This window comes from Lonchura striata, chromosome 1, assembly GCF_046129695.1.
Source record: "Lonchura striata isolate bLonStr1 chromosome 1, bLonStr1.mat, whole genome shotgun sequence".
In the NCBI taxonomy this organism is placed as follows: Eukaryota; Metazoa; Chordata; class Aves; order Passeriformes; family Estrildidae; genus Lonchura; species Lonchura striata.
Genome location: NC_134603.1, coordinates 91,725,703 through 91,741,623, shown reverse-complemented (window position 1 = coordinate 91,741,623; position 15,921 = coordinate 91,725,703). Strand labels below are relative to the sequence as shown.

Here is a 15,921-nt window from a genome sequence, read left to right as displayed (position 1 = left end):
AGTCCACCCAGACTGCTATCCAAAAAGACCTGGTTTCCCCATCCTTGTCAGAGAGCTCTCAGAAGACTGCTTACCTTAATGTAGAAGTTGATGAAGAGGATGACCAGTGTGGCCATGTAGGAGGACTGGAACATGAGGCAGCCAAATGGGAATCCACATGGCTTCACAGCTGCGCTGAGTGTGTGCACAATAGTGAGCAGAAACTGGATCTGTGGAGAGAAAATAATGCAGGTTTATTTGCTGAGAAAGGGTCAATGCTAGCTAAACCACACACAGCAATGTCCCCTAGTCCTGCTCCCAGAAAGTTTGAGTACTCTTGAAAAGTATCCCTTTATAACCTCTGAATGTATTGTGAGTGTTAAGTTAAAATGGTGCTCTTGTGAAATTAAATAAAACCCTAAGGGGTCAGAGGTTTCTTAAAGTAAGTTTATAGGCATAATTAGCAAAAGGGAAGTTTGTTTTTTTTTCTTTCAGATTTAGTAGGTTTTGTTCTATCTTCCAGTCCATGTGACAGGTAGAGTTGTTATCTCTGTTACTGGGCAGGAACTGGAGGAGACTGAAGATTCCTGGCAATAGCTTTAGAAGTCTGAACAGAAAATGCGAAACTCGGGTCCGAGGAGTTTAGATAGGTTATCACTTGCATTAATAGAGTTAAGGAGGGAACAAAGGAAGCAAAAATGAGACAGGGAAGGAATTGCAGAGACTTGTCTGTATTTAGAACTGTGAGCCACAGCCCACAGTGGTGCACCTCGTTCTCCTCGGACAGATAAGTGTGCCCTCAAACCAGAGTACTGAGGTGCATTTCCAACAGGGCACTGTGTTTCACTTGCAAGAATGGTCTCAGCTCAGAGAAGCAGCTTTTGCTAAGCAAATTTCTACACAGGCATTTTAAAGCTCGCTGCAAACATCTGAATTTCCAAATAATATGAACAGGCCCTAAGAGAAAAAAAGTAAAAGGAACTTTTTTACTTTTTTATCAAACCTCATATCTTGTTGATAGAAACTTTTGATGTGGTTCAGGTCCTCAGGTACAGCAACAGGTGGAACAGACTTTTAGAAGTCAGTCAATTTCTGTATTGCCTAAAGTTTGTTTACATAATTTTGCATTTTGTAGTTGTACTACTGTGTTTTGGGTTAACCTGGCTTGGCTGCCAGCTGCCCACCCAGCAGCTCTCTCCCTTCTCCTCGGTAGAATAGGGGAAGAAAATAAGATGAAAATAATTTGTGGATTGAGATAAAGATAGAGATGGTAATTGATAAAACTTACCTATTACTGTTATAAACAAAATAGACTTGACTTGAGGAAGATTAGTTTCAAGTACTGCCAATTAATAACACAAAAGGATAGCAAGAAATAAAATTAAAACCACCTTCCTCTAAACTCCTGTTTCTTCTCAGGTTGAACTTCACTTCTGACTCCTCTACTTCTTTCCATGCGGTGCAGGGGGATGTGGTTTGTAGTCAGCCCATATTGCTTTGGTTTTGCTGCTCCTTTCTCCTCACACTCTTTTTCCTGCTTCATTGTGGGGTCCCTCCCAAAGGAGAGAGTTCCAGTGTGGGTATTTCCCATGAGCTGCAGTTCCTCACAAATTGCCCCAGCATGGGTCCCTTCCACACGGTCCAGTCCTTCAGGAACAGGCTTTTCCTATGTGTGTCCCCAAGGAGTCACAGATTCTGCCAGCAAACTTGCTCCAGGGTGGGTTCCTCTCTCCATGGGTCCATAGAAGCCTATTTCCCATTGGCTGTATCTTCCTTCAGGGCAGACATGTCCATCGCTGCAGCATGAGCTCCTCCATGGGCTGCACGGGAACAGCTTCACCACAGGCTGCAGGGGAACTTTTGATGCTAACTCCCTCCTTCTGTTCTGACCTGGGCACTTGCAAGGCTGTTTCTCTCACATTTCCCATTTTCTCTCTCAGCTGCTGTGCTATGTTTTTCACCCTTAAATAAATCCAGTATCACGGAGGTGTTCCCAGCTTTGCTGATGGGCTCAGCTTTGGCCAGCAGGGGAGGTCTGTCTTGGCTGGCTCTGTCAGGCATCTTTTGTGACTTTTAAATCAGTTTTTTCCACAATTAAGGAGTAGTAATTTTCTATGCAATGGTTCAAAACTAACAGAATTTTGTGGACTAAAGAGTTTCTACTTTTGTTTTCTACAGAAAACACTTCTGAGCATAATTTCCTTCATTAAACTTTATCAAGCTGCACTAGCGACTTATCCTGTATGATAGTTTAGTTATACTGTATGATAGTTTAGTTATACTTAAATTCTAACTGGCTTAATTGCGTAAATAACAATGTTTACCTATAGTTCATTTAGTCCTGGCTCACATTTTGAAGGATTTCTGGTAGTTAAAAATGAAAGTAAGACAGATACATACCAGTTGTGCCTGAGTGAGGTATTTCTTCCACCAGAGATATTTGCGCATAGAAGGGATGACTGACAGTCCGTAGTAAGAATACATAAGCACGTGGATAAAGCTATTCAAGGTGGGTCCAAAGAAGCCTATAAAAATCCATTAGGGGAAAAAAATTAAATACCAACTTCTAAGAAGTGAGAGAGGATATTATTGCTTGTGGTATTGCTCCTGCATGGAATCTGTTGCATATGGTAAGTGTTCCTTTCATGCTTATTCCTTGCTAAAGACATTCCTGTTGTGTAAAGGTGCTCTCCTAGGGATAACTGAAAAACCAGATGATACTTGTAGAGGATTGTTCTCTTGCTGAATTTTGTATTTTTATCAGATATTTTTCTTCTTCACTTTTTCCTATCCTGTAGTTTACAGGTTATTTTTTCCCCTCTCCTAAAATTGTTCTTGCTATGAGTCTTTCTATTATTCCTGTAAGCTTTAAACACTGCTGTGGATGACTTTGCTGTTGGTATGCAGCTTAGGACCCTGGGAGACATCTATATTCCTTCTCTCTGATGCAATAGCAAAGGCTTTACTCTGAATGAAACCAGCCTTTTGTGCCTGTGTTTGATCACTTTTGTTTTCTTTATTGGCTCTTCTGCTAGATGCACATTTCACAGAATTTCATCCCAGATGATAACTTGCTGCTCTTATTAGTTACATTTAGCGAATGTTCTAGAGGAAATTAATCATCCTCTGTACTTTGCAGACTGTGGAGAAGCAGCAGCGCTACTTTCTGCTGTGTGCTTGTGTGTTTGATGGCAGTACTACAACTACAAGGTGGACTCACCAGTTGTTCTGATTTTACCACTGATTAATTACTTAGCTACTGATTTAATTACTGTTGTGCAGTGCTAGTGTAAAATGTGGGGACCACACATTAGAAAGCTCAAACCCCCACTGATTTGTTTACACCTCTAGAAATAGCTCCTAATCGCTATGAAATCTCTGATCCCTGCTTCTGTCTCTGACAGTGATTTACTTTGATTTTGTGCTGTCCACAGTAAGTGCCAACAAATATGAATTCTGCTTTTAGCTCTGAAAAAGACCTGCAACAAGTTTCTTTACAAAATATTACAACGGGCTAAGGTGACTTAGTCTAATAAGTTGTAGAAAAACTGTGTTTTTTCTCAACTTTGAAAGCAGTTCCACAGGAAGCCTCTAGCTGTGTGAAGCCCTGGAAAAGTGTGTCTGCTGTGAGAAAGCTGAAGTAGTTCTCTGCTGTTTGGACTTCTTATACAAATGCCAAGTGACCAGCCTGTGGCATCATAGATCCCTTCCTAACAGGGAAGATGATGACAGTTGGTATAACCTTCTGAGGATGTATTTTCATACAAAACAGAAGAAACTCAAACTGGTATTTTAATTAGTGACTATGTAAGTAAAGTATCATGCTAAAGCAGGGATTGATGAATACAAGAGTTGAGCCTGTAAGAGGGACATTGGTTTAATTTGTTGTGATTGATAAAGGCTCTTCCTGCATCTATTTTTGGAGTAGGTCTTGTATGTGCTGGCTCCTCTGTGCCACTCAGTACTGTGGTGCTTAAATGTGGTTTGAAGAGAAGGAAATACATGAGTTTGTGGCAGCTAAGTGAAAAATCTAGAGCTTAACACTCAGGTATTTTTGGCCTGAACTTTTAACTATACTTTTAACTTTGCTGTGTTCCGCAGGTGGCTTGAAAGGCTCTGAACCCTAAAGGTGCCCTCATATTGCACAGTGACACAATTCCTTTGCATGGTGATGTGAATCCTCCCCAGCTGCAGCTGTCTTTGACCCGGGGTGATGAAGCAAACAAAGACTTACTCTGCCCACAGGGTATCCAGTTCAGAACACACCACCAAATGTTAAACATAGTGGCATGGTGATACACGTGAAGGAAGGTGATCTGGCTGTTTTTCTTTCTCAGTACAAAGAAGATAGTGTCCATGAATTCAATTACTTTGGAAAAATAATACCACCACAGCACCTTGGCTACCTGTACAAGCAAGAACAAAGGAGTGGGAAATCAATATCTGTCCATACAATTGCTTAAATATTACTGTACTTCTTCACTCCCTAGGCCTATAACTTCCCAGAAGGCATTAATATGCTATTAAAGGAGAAGTACAAGCTCTGTCTTCAATTTTATTTTGCTTCTCAATGAAACAGTTTTGTAAAAAAAAAAAAAATTTAAGAAATTGTATAAATATATAATTACCAAAATATAATTTAATAAATAGAAGCTTTGAGGAAGGGTTTTCTAATTATTTTGTTGGGTTTTTTCCAAAGGTACAGTTTTGTGGGTGGTTTTTTGCTTCATTTTGGGGTTGTTTGTTCAGTTTTTTTTAAGGGTACTGCTATTTTCTTGACACTGGACAGATTTTACTGCCAGAATCTTCTTTTGAAAAAAATCTAAATTTGATATGCAATACAATTAAATCTATCCTCCTCTAGAGTAGAGCTATTTTATCAGAGCTCAGGATATGTCCTAGGACAGTTAAAGGCAGTTAAAACAGAAAGAATGCTGAGGGCTGAGCTGCTCTTGTCTCTCACCCGGATATCAGCCTCCCCTGCACTGTGGAGGTTCTGGCACTGCAAGTTGTAGCTGCCTTCCCACGTGGCAAGGATGAGCTGGAACAGAAAACAGAGGAATTACGTATATGAACAGATGGAATGCTTTTTCCCCCTGCAGTTGTTCTGTCCTCACTGGTGGGTATCCACTCCTTCCATGAACTGATGCTCTTGAACCAGACAACTTGCTAATATCTTGTTTTGAAAGGGGAAAACATCACTTAAGCTGGAGATATGAAATGATGCATTTCTTCTGTCTTTAGAGCCTTCAAGGCACCCATTAAAATCTCTCATCATTCAATGCACCTCCAAATCCTTGCTCCAAAGCACTGGAATGGTGTATCCTTGTTCTGAAGCAGTATGAGCAGAGCTTAACACAGCTACTTGTGCAAAGTTGTCCTTGAGAAAAATTCCCTCTTTGCCAAGCAAACAGAAGGCAAATGCAAAGTAGTGCAATGGGAGAAATATTTCCTAATGCCATACATGTCACTTTATTCTACACTGTTAAATGCAGGAGGAAGTGAAGGAGAGTAGGCACAGTGCTGAATGGAGACATGAATAGCACACAAGCAATTTCTTAGGTTCTGCACGTCACATAAGGGAAGCAGACAGAGCAATGACACGTCAGAGTGCCGCACTGGGATGGAGCAGGTTTCTAGAAAACCATATGGTAGTCTAGATATGGAATATTTTTATAGTAACAGCCATCTAAAGCGTTCAGCAGCCCTTTTGGAAGAGGGAGCATCATCTCTTGCTTATAAATGCCATGTAGAATCCATTGATTTTGAAAAGGTCTTGCTTATTCTCAACTTATGTTCTATGTTTTTCTCACCCTCTACAGCCACTGCAGTGAGTGAAGGTGGGAGAAATGCATTCAAGTGTTACACTGTAAGCAGAATTGCAAGATGCTGAGAGAAGTGGATTGCTTTCAGCTCTGGAGCTACATTCACAGGGATTATGTGTGTCAGCACAGAACTTTTCCCTCTAGCACACAATGAAAAGAACTGTTCTGTGTTAAATCTGTGACAGTCTATACAAAAGTGAAGCAGAAACAGTCTCAGTGATCAAACAAAATTAATTCCTAGAGTAAATACATTAAAAAATATTATTGATACTATCCAGAGGATTAGAAAGTAGCCTAGAATGATTATTATAAATTCACATTAAAATGCACTGAAACCTGGAGAACCAGGGTCTTCTACTGTTTTTTTTGTCTGAATTCAAACTCTGTGATTGTCCCTGTAATATGAACTTAGCTGTTTTAGGTGGCCAAAACAGTCCATAGAAATTGCAGAGAGATAACAATACTGTTAATGAGTGTTTTATCAATAAATTATATTTAACAATTAAAACAAACATATTCCTTTACAACTAACTCATTTTTCTGCTTTGCTGAAGAAACTTGACCTCAAAATTTTCTGCTGCAGTAGGTAAAATGTCTGTTCACAGAAATTTGCTAGGAAAATACGCAAATTTCAACATTTGCATTACTCTATTACAGCTGCTCTGATTTGTACATGATTACAGTGGATTGATTTTTGAAAAATCTTTTGCATGTTGTCTCCTTGTGTATTAAAGGTCAGGACTGTGGGCTGGTTGATTGCCCAGCGGGTCCTGGATAAAGCCCTGAGGAAGGAAGGTGGTGTCTCACCACATGTCAGGAGCTGCAGTCCTCCATGGAGATACTTTGGGGTTATTTTTTATCTGGATTAATTGATACTGGTTTTTTGGTTTTTGTTTTGTTTTGTTTTTAGCTGTCTGTAAGCAGTAGAACAACCTTGCCAAAGAAGTCTGCTGTGTTTTAATTCTACATTAAACAGTGATTTGTTAAGTGACCTTAAAACACACAGTCACCAAAAATTGGTGTAGTCAGCAGGTTTGCAAGCAGTATTACTGACTACTTACAAAAGCACAGAAGAAGTCCAAGTCCTAAGTTCTCAGACAAATGGGCTCAGGATAACTGGTGTGATTTGAAAGCTGTGGAGGAACGTCTGTAAGTTGCAGGGGCTGTATGAAGGCTAGGAAAAAGAAAGTGATCATTTGCAAAATGTTAGATACCTTTCCAGAGGCTGCCTGCCACTCCAGAAAAGATAATATTAAAGAGAAACAAAGACTGAAAACTGAGATGGAAAGGTACTGAATTACTACAGTCCTTCAAAACAGAACTGCTCCAGAGACAGCTTACAGGAGGAACAGAAAGAAAAATAAAAGTTGAAGGAAAAAGTGGACCTAATGATTATGTGGGCTCCAAATCCTCCTGACATTGTGCAGATTAGTAAACTAATTGCATCTCCAGGAGACTGGGAAGGTAACAGATGGAATAGTCCTTGGGATAAAAAACCAGACTTCTGCACCTGGAATACAGTGACCCTGGATCTATGGACAGACTGGGGAATGAGAGGCTGGAAAGCAGCCCCATGGAAAGGGACCTGGGGCTCCTGGTCAGTGGCAAGTTGAACATGAGCCAGCAGTGCCCTGGCAGCCAGGAGGGCCAACCCTGTCCTGGGGGCACCAGGCACAGCATGGCCAGGCAGGCAAGGGAGGGGATTGTCCTGATCTGCTCTGAGCTGGGGCGGCCTCACCTCCAGTGCTGGGGGCAGTTTTGGGTGCCACAATATAAAAGGATATCAAGCTGTCAGAGAACATCCAAAGGGCAGTAACAAAGATGGTGAAGGGTCTGGAGGAGAAGCTGTGTGAGGAGCAACTGAGGTCACTTCAGCCTGGAGAAGAGCAGACTGAGGAAAGACCTTATTGCAGGCTACAGCTTCCTCATGAGAGGAAGAGGAGGAACAGACACTGATCTCTTCCCTCTGGTGACCAGTGACAGGGCACGAGGGAGCAGCATGAGGCTCTGTCAGGGGATGTTTAGGTTGAATATCAGTAAAAATGTTCTCACCCAGAGGGTGGTTGGGCACTGGAAGAGGCTTCCCAGGGAAGTGGTTACAGCACCAGGCCCAACAGAGCTCAGTAAGTGTTGGACGAGGCTCTCAGGCACATGGTGTGACTGTTGGAGTGTCATGTGCAGGGCCAGGAGTTGGAGTCAATCATCCTGATGGGTGTCTTGACAAAATTTTTGAAGCTTTCCTGCCAGTGCTGAACAGGTGAGCCCAGTAGTATCTCAAGGTTTTGGGTTTATTTTTTTCAAGTACCTAATTCAAAGGTTCCATGTTGGAAAATGAGATTAAAAAACCCTTATAGGCTCATAAAGAAAATATTTATTTTCAACATTAATATTTCTTTTGGACATCACAATTTTTTAACTTGATAATTAGGTAATTTGCAACTCTTTAAAAATGATCAGCATGAAAATGGGGAGTAAGCTTTGGGGTCAGAATACCAGTCTGTATGACTGCATGGTTTTAGTTAATTTATTTTGTTCATTTTTCTGTGACTTTAAAAATGCCAGATTTTGCAAACCATTCTGTTTGCTTATTCTCCAGTCATTTTACTTTTCAGAAGAGTTTCCTCTGCTTTGTGTCTGCATTTCAAAAGCCAGTAGCTTAGACTGAGTATCTTGTATGACTTTTTTACTCTGAGTTTTTCACATCAGCTTTTCTGTAGCCCAACATTTATATTCTCCATTGCAGGTGCCTAACATACTGCTGTGTGCTGTGTCTCCTTTAAGGAAAAGAATTCACTTTGAGTTTTGACTCCTCTGCTTTGCATGACAACATTCAAGATTTCTAGCTAAATTCCTAATTAAAAAAAAAAAAAAAAAAAAAGAGTGGAAATTTGGAAAGCAGCAAGTAATTTTCATGGGCTCCTGGTGATCCTAGGCCATGACTTTCCTGTTGGCTCTGAATGATGTGGAAGGTAAGTAGCTCACTCAGTGGTGCCAAATGAGCCAAATGAGCATATCTGGAAGGAGAAGCCAGCACATTGACATGAGACATTTTGGCACCAGGTCTATTTTTTCCTGATACCAGAACCATACATTACTTGTACTGTTTCAGTCACTTTCTCTTTTGTATACTGAGCAGTCACAACTCTGACAGTCACAGCTCTGAGCAGAGCTGATGGTATTATTAATCACTCAGAGATGATGCAAGTGCAGGATCTATCAAAGGGATGAGAAATCCTCTCTCTCTTTTGAAACACAAAATCTCTCCCCCTAGAAACTAATTACTTGACTTCTTTGTATTCTTGGTAATCCTATTCTGAAAATAATATTAAAACAAGTATTGTTGGAAGCTATTTGGAAAAACAGATCACTTAAAGAGCAAAATGATGCCTTGTGAATAATTTCTGCTAAGTAGCAACATCCTATTAATTAGAAGAGTTTTCATATTTTCCTGTTTTCCTCATGTCGTTCTTAACAGATTCCTGTTTTTACACTAAGAAATTACTTCTATTTATCTACTCAAGTATAAACAGCATGAGAATTCACATGAGTTGTTTTGTCACATCAGTCCAACTCCTGTCTTATTTTTGTAACTGGGGAATCAAAGTGCTCAGAATTGAAAGCTGCTTCCTGTGTCAGAGGTTTCAGGGGTGGGAGTGGGCAGCAGGTAACAAAAGATGATGTAATCCTCTCACCTCACTGAGTAGCAGACTAAGGTCAAACAGCCTGACCCAGAGACCTGTGCCCTGCTCATTTCAAGCTTTCAAATTCAAAAATCTCACACCTGTAGCTTGTTTTCATCTCTTATCCATAGATAGAACGAGTTAATGACAGAACGAGAGATCACAGTCTCAAGCTGTGTCAAGGGAAACCTAGATTAGATATTAGGAGAAAGTGTTTTACAGAAAGAGTGATAAAGTACTGGAATTGTCTGCCTGGGGAGGCGGTGGAGTCACCATCCCTGGATGTGTTAAAAAAGACTGGATGTGGCACTGGTGCCATGGTTTAGTTGAGGTGTTAGGGCATGGGTTGGACTTGGTGATCTTGAAAGTCTATTCCAACCTAGTGATTCTGGGATTCCGTGAATTCTGTGAAAGAAAAGCAATGTGATTTTCTGAATGGATATGGCAATTTCTACTGACTGCAGATTCTCTGTGCTCTTTTGACTTGTAGAAAAATCTCTGTGCATGGTTGGACTTTCTCAGAGAGGAAATGCCTAGAAGCAATAAGGTATTTCCCTTTGTTCCAGGGCAGGAGGAAGGCAGAGGGTGAGGCATCAGCACTGGGCTACATCTGGCTGGTGACCAGTCACCAGTGGTGTTCCTCAGGATCAGTTCTAGGGCCAGTGCTGTTCCAAATACCTGTCAGTGATCTGGAGGCACGAATTGAATGCCCCATTAGCAGGTTTGATGGTGTGAAACAGGGAGGTGCTGCTGACTCTTGAGGGACAAGAGTCCTTGCAGAGAGGTAGAGTGGAGCATTGGGCAGTCATCAGTGGGATGAATTGTAACAAATCCAAATGCTGGATCTGGCTCTTGAGATGGAATGTCATGGGCACAGGTATGAACTGGGGCAGGAATGGCTGGAGAGCAGCCCTGTGGAAGGGGATGTGGGAGTGCAGGTGGGCAGCAGCTCCCTGTGATCCATTGTGTGCCCTGGCAGCCCCAAGGACAAACCTCATCCCAGGGTGCATCGAGTACAGCACAACCAGCCAGGGGAGAGGATTATCCCACTGCATCAGTCTCCCCCTGAGCACTGTGTGCAGGTCTGGACCCACCATTTAAGAAGGTTGTGGAGATCCTTGAATGTACTAGGAAGGCAACAAAGGTCACCACCTTATGGCATGGTGGTGTCATAAGGTGGAAGTAGGTCCTGTGAGGAGCAGCTGAGGGCTTTGGGCTTGTCTAACTTGGAGAGAATGAGGATGAGGGGTGACCTCATTGTTCTCTACAGCTTCCTGAGGGTGGGAAGGAGGAGGGAGGTGCCGAGCTCTACTTCCTGGGATGCAGTGATAAGATTTCTGGGAAAGGTTCCAAGCTGCATCAAGGGAGATTCAGACTGGGCATTAGGAAGCATTTCTTTACCACAAGGGTGATCAAACCCTGGAACAGGCTTTCTAGAGGGGTGGTCAATGCTGCCAGCTTGTCAATGCTTAAGGGGCATTTGATCAGTGCCCCTAACAGCATGCTTTAACTTTTGGTCATCCCTGAATTGGTCAGGCAGTTGGATTAGGTGGTTGCTGTGGGCCCCTTCCAACTGAAATGGTCTATCTAGTACATGGTCTGTCTATATGGAAACAGTTAAGAAGGAAAGAGAAAAACTAATAATGGAGTTAGTATTCAAGTAATTAAAATTCCTCTTAAAAGTTCAGAGTAGGAATATGAGCACCAGTGTTCTTCTTGTGAAAAAAACCAGAACAGAATGTTTTTATGGGTATGCTGACCACTATTCTTAAGCAATTGAAGTTTCACTAAACTAAGTAAAGGAGACTGATCTATCTGTGTAGTACAAGGAAGGGCTTGACTTGTAGTACTGTGAATCACTTACTGACCTTGGCAACCGAAGACTTAAGTTAGTCCTTGTGAATGGCAGCTCCTCCCTAGATCTATAGACTTGGACAAAATAGTCCTAAAAGCAGTTACCTGATGGTCACATCCCAAGGAAAAGGAGGTGACACAGGGCAATGTTTCAGGAAGGAGAGAGAAACTACATTTTCTTTTTTATCTCAAATAAATTTTAGAATGGAATGCCTGAGAAGATTATCAGTGTCTAATAAAAGAGATCAGCTATTAATAATCAGACAAGTTTTTCCTTTATTTTTTGTTTTTAAAGGGAGAAATCAGCTCCTTGCCTGTAACATGACACTTCCACAAGCATGCAACATCTGAACTGTCTTGCTATACCCAAGAGGCTGGGGGGAAGCACACCACAAAGCTGCTGAGGCCATCACACTTTTACATGATAACCCAGTGAAAAGAGGAAGGTAACCACTAATCATCTTTTACTTGTCATTAAATTAGTCTTAAAAATAGCTAGAAAGCTTTAAGGCAGGTTTTGGGGGTGTCTTTTGACTAAAAATTTAAATTGTAAAATCATCTGTGAATAATATTTATTGAAGAATATCTCTCTATAGAGGTTGCCTATCTTTAGACAAGAATCCAAGAATTATGATATAATCCCAGATTTTAGAAGGATAGCTGTGATGCAGAACAGCCTGTGTTTCCAGATTGGTGTCCTTGTGCCTCAAAGATCTTGGATAAATTGTAGTCTGGCATGACTAAAACACTATATGAAAGCAGCATGGGCTTGATGGTTCAGCCCAGGATGGGGAAATCCCAGAATGTTCCAGCCTTTCCACTTGGTTAGTGCCATGGCTTCCCCAAAGTAAAACCTTAGTGGTGGGATTGTGCCCAACAAACACAGGTGCTGAATAGGAAACACCCCACAAGATTTTTCACTAGGGAAATATTTTGTTATTCTTCTTTATGATGCATTCAAGATATTCTTCATGGGGATATAACTGTGAAAAGTGTGCTTTTGGCTACTGCTTGGTGAGGCTCTCCAGCTCTTCAGGTGTCTGGTTAGAGGGGTCAAAAAATTGCATGCATGGTGTCTCCCCCAGAAAGATCTGCTAATTCTGTAATACACAGAGCAGAGTTTGCTATCCTGACCTGCAGAACACACATCTGGGCCCTAAGCTGGATGTCCCCTCCACCTGGAGCATTGTAGCTAAAAGGATACTGGTTATTCCAGAGTGGAGAAAACATGTGGTCCTATGTTTTCTTTCTGTTTTAAGGTCAGAGAGTTCATAACATTAATTGTGACAAAAAAATCAGAGCCCCTTTCCCAAGTGAAGTTTTGATAATTGTTTGAATTTTTTTTTATCAACAAAAACTCTTTCAAATATAAAGCCATATAGTTGAGAAGCTACCAACCAGTTCTATTTAATACTCCTTAAGTAAATGGGAGCCTGATAGAAGGATTAGTGAACTAATGACTTCAAAATTACTTATAAATGGTAATTCCTTTGAGTATTGCTGTTGTCTGGGATAGGGGGATAGGCTGAAAGAAATCCCATCTAGGCTTATTTTCCATGAGTCTTTGATTATGTCTGCTCTGAATAGTACCTCTATCATATTTTGTGGTACCAGTGGGGGTATTAGAAGCTGTGCACATATGGAAAGCCTGATCATGTGAAATTTTATTCTTGATTTCCAATAAGGTTCTACTGAATTCTGTTTGAATGTGCAAGAGGGATCCAGAACACTGCCTTTTTCGATGATCAGGTTAAATGTTCTACTGAAATGCAGAGCTCAGAAAGGTCAGTATGAAAGACAAGGAGGACACAGAGGATGAAAACTGAGATGTGAAGACAACATGCCCAGCTGGAATAACTGCAGGCAAGGAAGCAAAGTCAGCTCCTCAGCTCTCCAAACAAATTATTCGATTAAGATAGAACACCTGGTAATTTAACTCCATTCACACAAAGTTCTTCCTCTATCAAAAGATCTGTTTGTTCTTGTCCTTACATTTCACTGCTTTATAATGCACTCTTGGTGACCTTTTGCTCTCTAGGTTTTCTTTTTTCCCTACTCTCCTTTTCTTCAAATGATAGAGAAGTGCACCTGATCTCTCCTGGTTTCTCACTTTGTTCTTTTTCTCTTGCTGCCCTAAGGCACAAGTAATATTTCACTACTAAACAATTGCTTCAAAGGAAGCCTTCACCTCAAGCATCAACACTGATGGATCTAGAATATTTCTGTATTTCTGTACCTAATTTACATTTGTTAACTTCTCAACAATTAATGAAGGAGTAAACAACAATTTATCATAATCTTACAAAAAATAAAAAGGGCAAAAAACCAAATCAAAACAGAAAGCAAAATCAAAACAAAACAAACACCAAAAGCAAGATTATGTTGAGGTTGGATTTCTACAGTAAAATTCCAGGAGAATTCAAATTGGTTAGGATCTTTTTCACCTTTCCTCATTGTCTGCACTGTTAAAGGTTTACTTAGAACTTGTGTTACACTAGCTCTATCTTTTTAACACTTGCACAGATAGGAAGCAAATCCTTCTGATGTGAGCCATTATAATGATAGAAACAAACAGATTTAAATGCACCTTCTATTTTTGCTTTGTTCCCTTTGTTTTGCCCCATTATGTCTAATTCAGGCATTATACTTTCTAATAATATGTGAGATATCATTGCAATTGCAGTGTGTAGGGCTAAAAGGGGTGACTGATGGCCCTGATCATTCCGGCACTCCTAGGAATCCTCTCACCACCTTGGCATCTGTGAATATGCAAGTTATGACTATAATTCAGAAACTGGATTTCATGTGGGATGAATTTTCAGCTCCTAGAAATAGCTAAAGTGCATTTGATTTGCTGCTTTTTATTTTATTGAATCCTGCAAGGTAGAAGACATTTTTTTCCTGGCTCCTCCAGAAAGATTAATGCAATATGGGCTGGCAATAGTGAGTTCTGCTCTTTGCACAAAAAGAGGGGCCCTCACATGCAAGTCCTGCTTCCCTACATGGATGTGGTTGCTTGCTTACAAATCCCATGGATTTGTAATAAGTCTGAGAAGCTACCTGGGGATACAGGCAGCTTGAGACATCACGCCACCTCTCTGCTAATGACACATATCTCTAGATCTCCTTTTTAATCTGACCCAAATGGTGCCAGTGTCCTGGTTTTCTCAGTGCCTGATCAACAGACAGACTTGGATGGGACCTTGATGACCAGCTGAGATTTGATTTAAATTACTGCTGGGGAAAGCAGCCTAGGACTGTGGCAGAGATTATGTCTATTCCTATTAGTGAGAGAGAGATCCTCACCTGAGTAATTTCGGAATTCAGAGATCAGCACCATACTCCCCTGTTTTCAGTTTAAATTTATCACTGAACTTGTGACAGTTTGGCCTCTGGTACCTCAGGTTGCATCCCTAAAGTGTGGTTTGTAAGAAACAATTCTGAAATATGCACAGATGTGATGTTTTTTCACAGTAAGCTGGTTTACTGCTCATAGTTGGTATTTTAGCATCTTAAGCAAAGATTTGTGCAAAAAAAGGGCATATATTTATTAAGGGAAATTGTTAAATGTTTTGATTTTTGTGGAAGTAAAAAGGTGCTGGATGTTTTTCCTTATACAGAGTTTGACAATGTTCTAGAAGTTGTTGGATCAGTAGAGTTAATCTGGGTCTATGAGCACTTACTGGTAGAGAAAAGTACACAACAATAACAAACTTCTGATGCGGCTTTCTTTGGTAGCAGCAAGGGTGGAAGGAATTCTCTTTTTCCTCCTCAGCAGCCCACCTGCAGCCTGCCCAGTCTAAGCACAGGACCTGTGTTTAAGCTTCAGGTACTTGAAAAAAATATGCTCCAAACCCAAGTGCCAACTTGACCATACTCAGCTGGGGAAAGTAAACAACTTTGGCAACTTCAGGAAAATTTATTTGCCTAACTCAGAAGTCTAGAGGTCTAATAAGCTGCCCTTCTGGGAGGCCTTCAGAGGCACCTCTCTGTTGACTCAAAAAATTTGAGATATCTCATTAGGATGAGGGCAGCTGGGCAGAGCTGTTTATCTTTAGACCTTGTCCTTGGGGGATCGTAGGGGTATCTGACCTCATGCTAATGGCACATCTTAGAGATGTCCTGGAGTTGTTCCTCCAAGTGCTTTGCAGATTGGTTGACCTCAAAGCTCAGAGATAAAATTGGCTCCCAGATAGTTCATGCCCACTGTGCAGTGCATGGAGCTCTGGCTCAAAAGAGGAATCTACCCTTGGAGATTTAAAAACAATCCTTTTGTTATGACTCTTTGCTGTCACCTTTGTTTTCATGCCTTGAGGTTGCACTATCGTGAAGTGCCAGCTATAACTAGTCAGGAGATGAGGGTGAGGAGATGAAGAATTGAAGCACAGGTACCCTCATCAGCAGGTTTACCATGTTTCTCATTAAATCCATCATGTGAGACAGGCTCTATTTGGAGGTACATCCTTTCTTGTGAACGAGATATTTTTTTTCTTTTGAATGTCTAAGAAGCAAGACATTTTGGAGCTATTGCAAGAAATGCTGTGTGGCATTTTACAAACAGAACAAAGAAAGATGATTGGTTA

At 41.0% G+C, this 15,921-nt stretch overlaps 1 protein-coding gene across 1 annotated transcript in view; it reads right to left on the bottom strand.

The window, feature by feature from the left end:
* Positions 1–15,921, bottom strand: part of ELOVL2 (ELOVL fatty acid elongase 2) — a 50,847-nt gene that overhangs the window by 3,614 nt on the left and 31,312 nt on the right. The window contains exons 4-7 of the mRNA XM_021536528.2: positions 4,943–5,020; positions 4,214–4,385; positions 2,380–2,504; positions 75–209 (exon numbers count right to left, since the gene is read on the bottom strand). Of these exons, the coding sequence (XP_021392203.2) occupies positions 75–209; positions 2,380–2,504; positions 4,214–4,385; positions 4,943–5,020 (510 nt within the window). The remainder of the gene's footprint in view (positions 1–74; positions 210–2,379; positions 2,505–4,213; positions 4,386–4,942; positions 5,021–15,921) is intronic.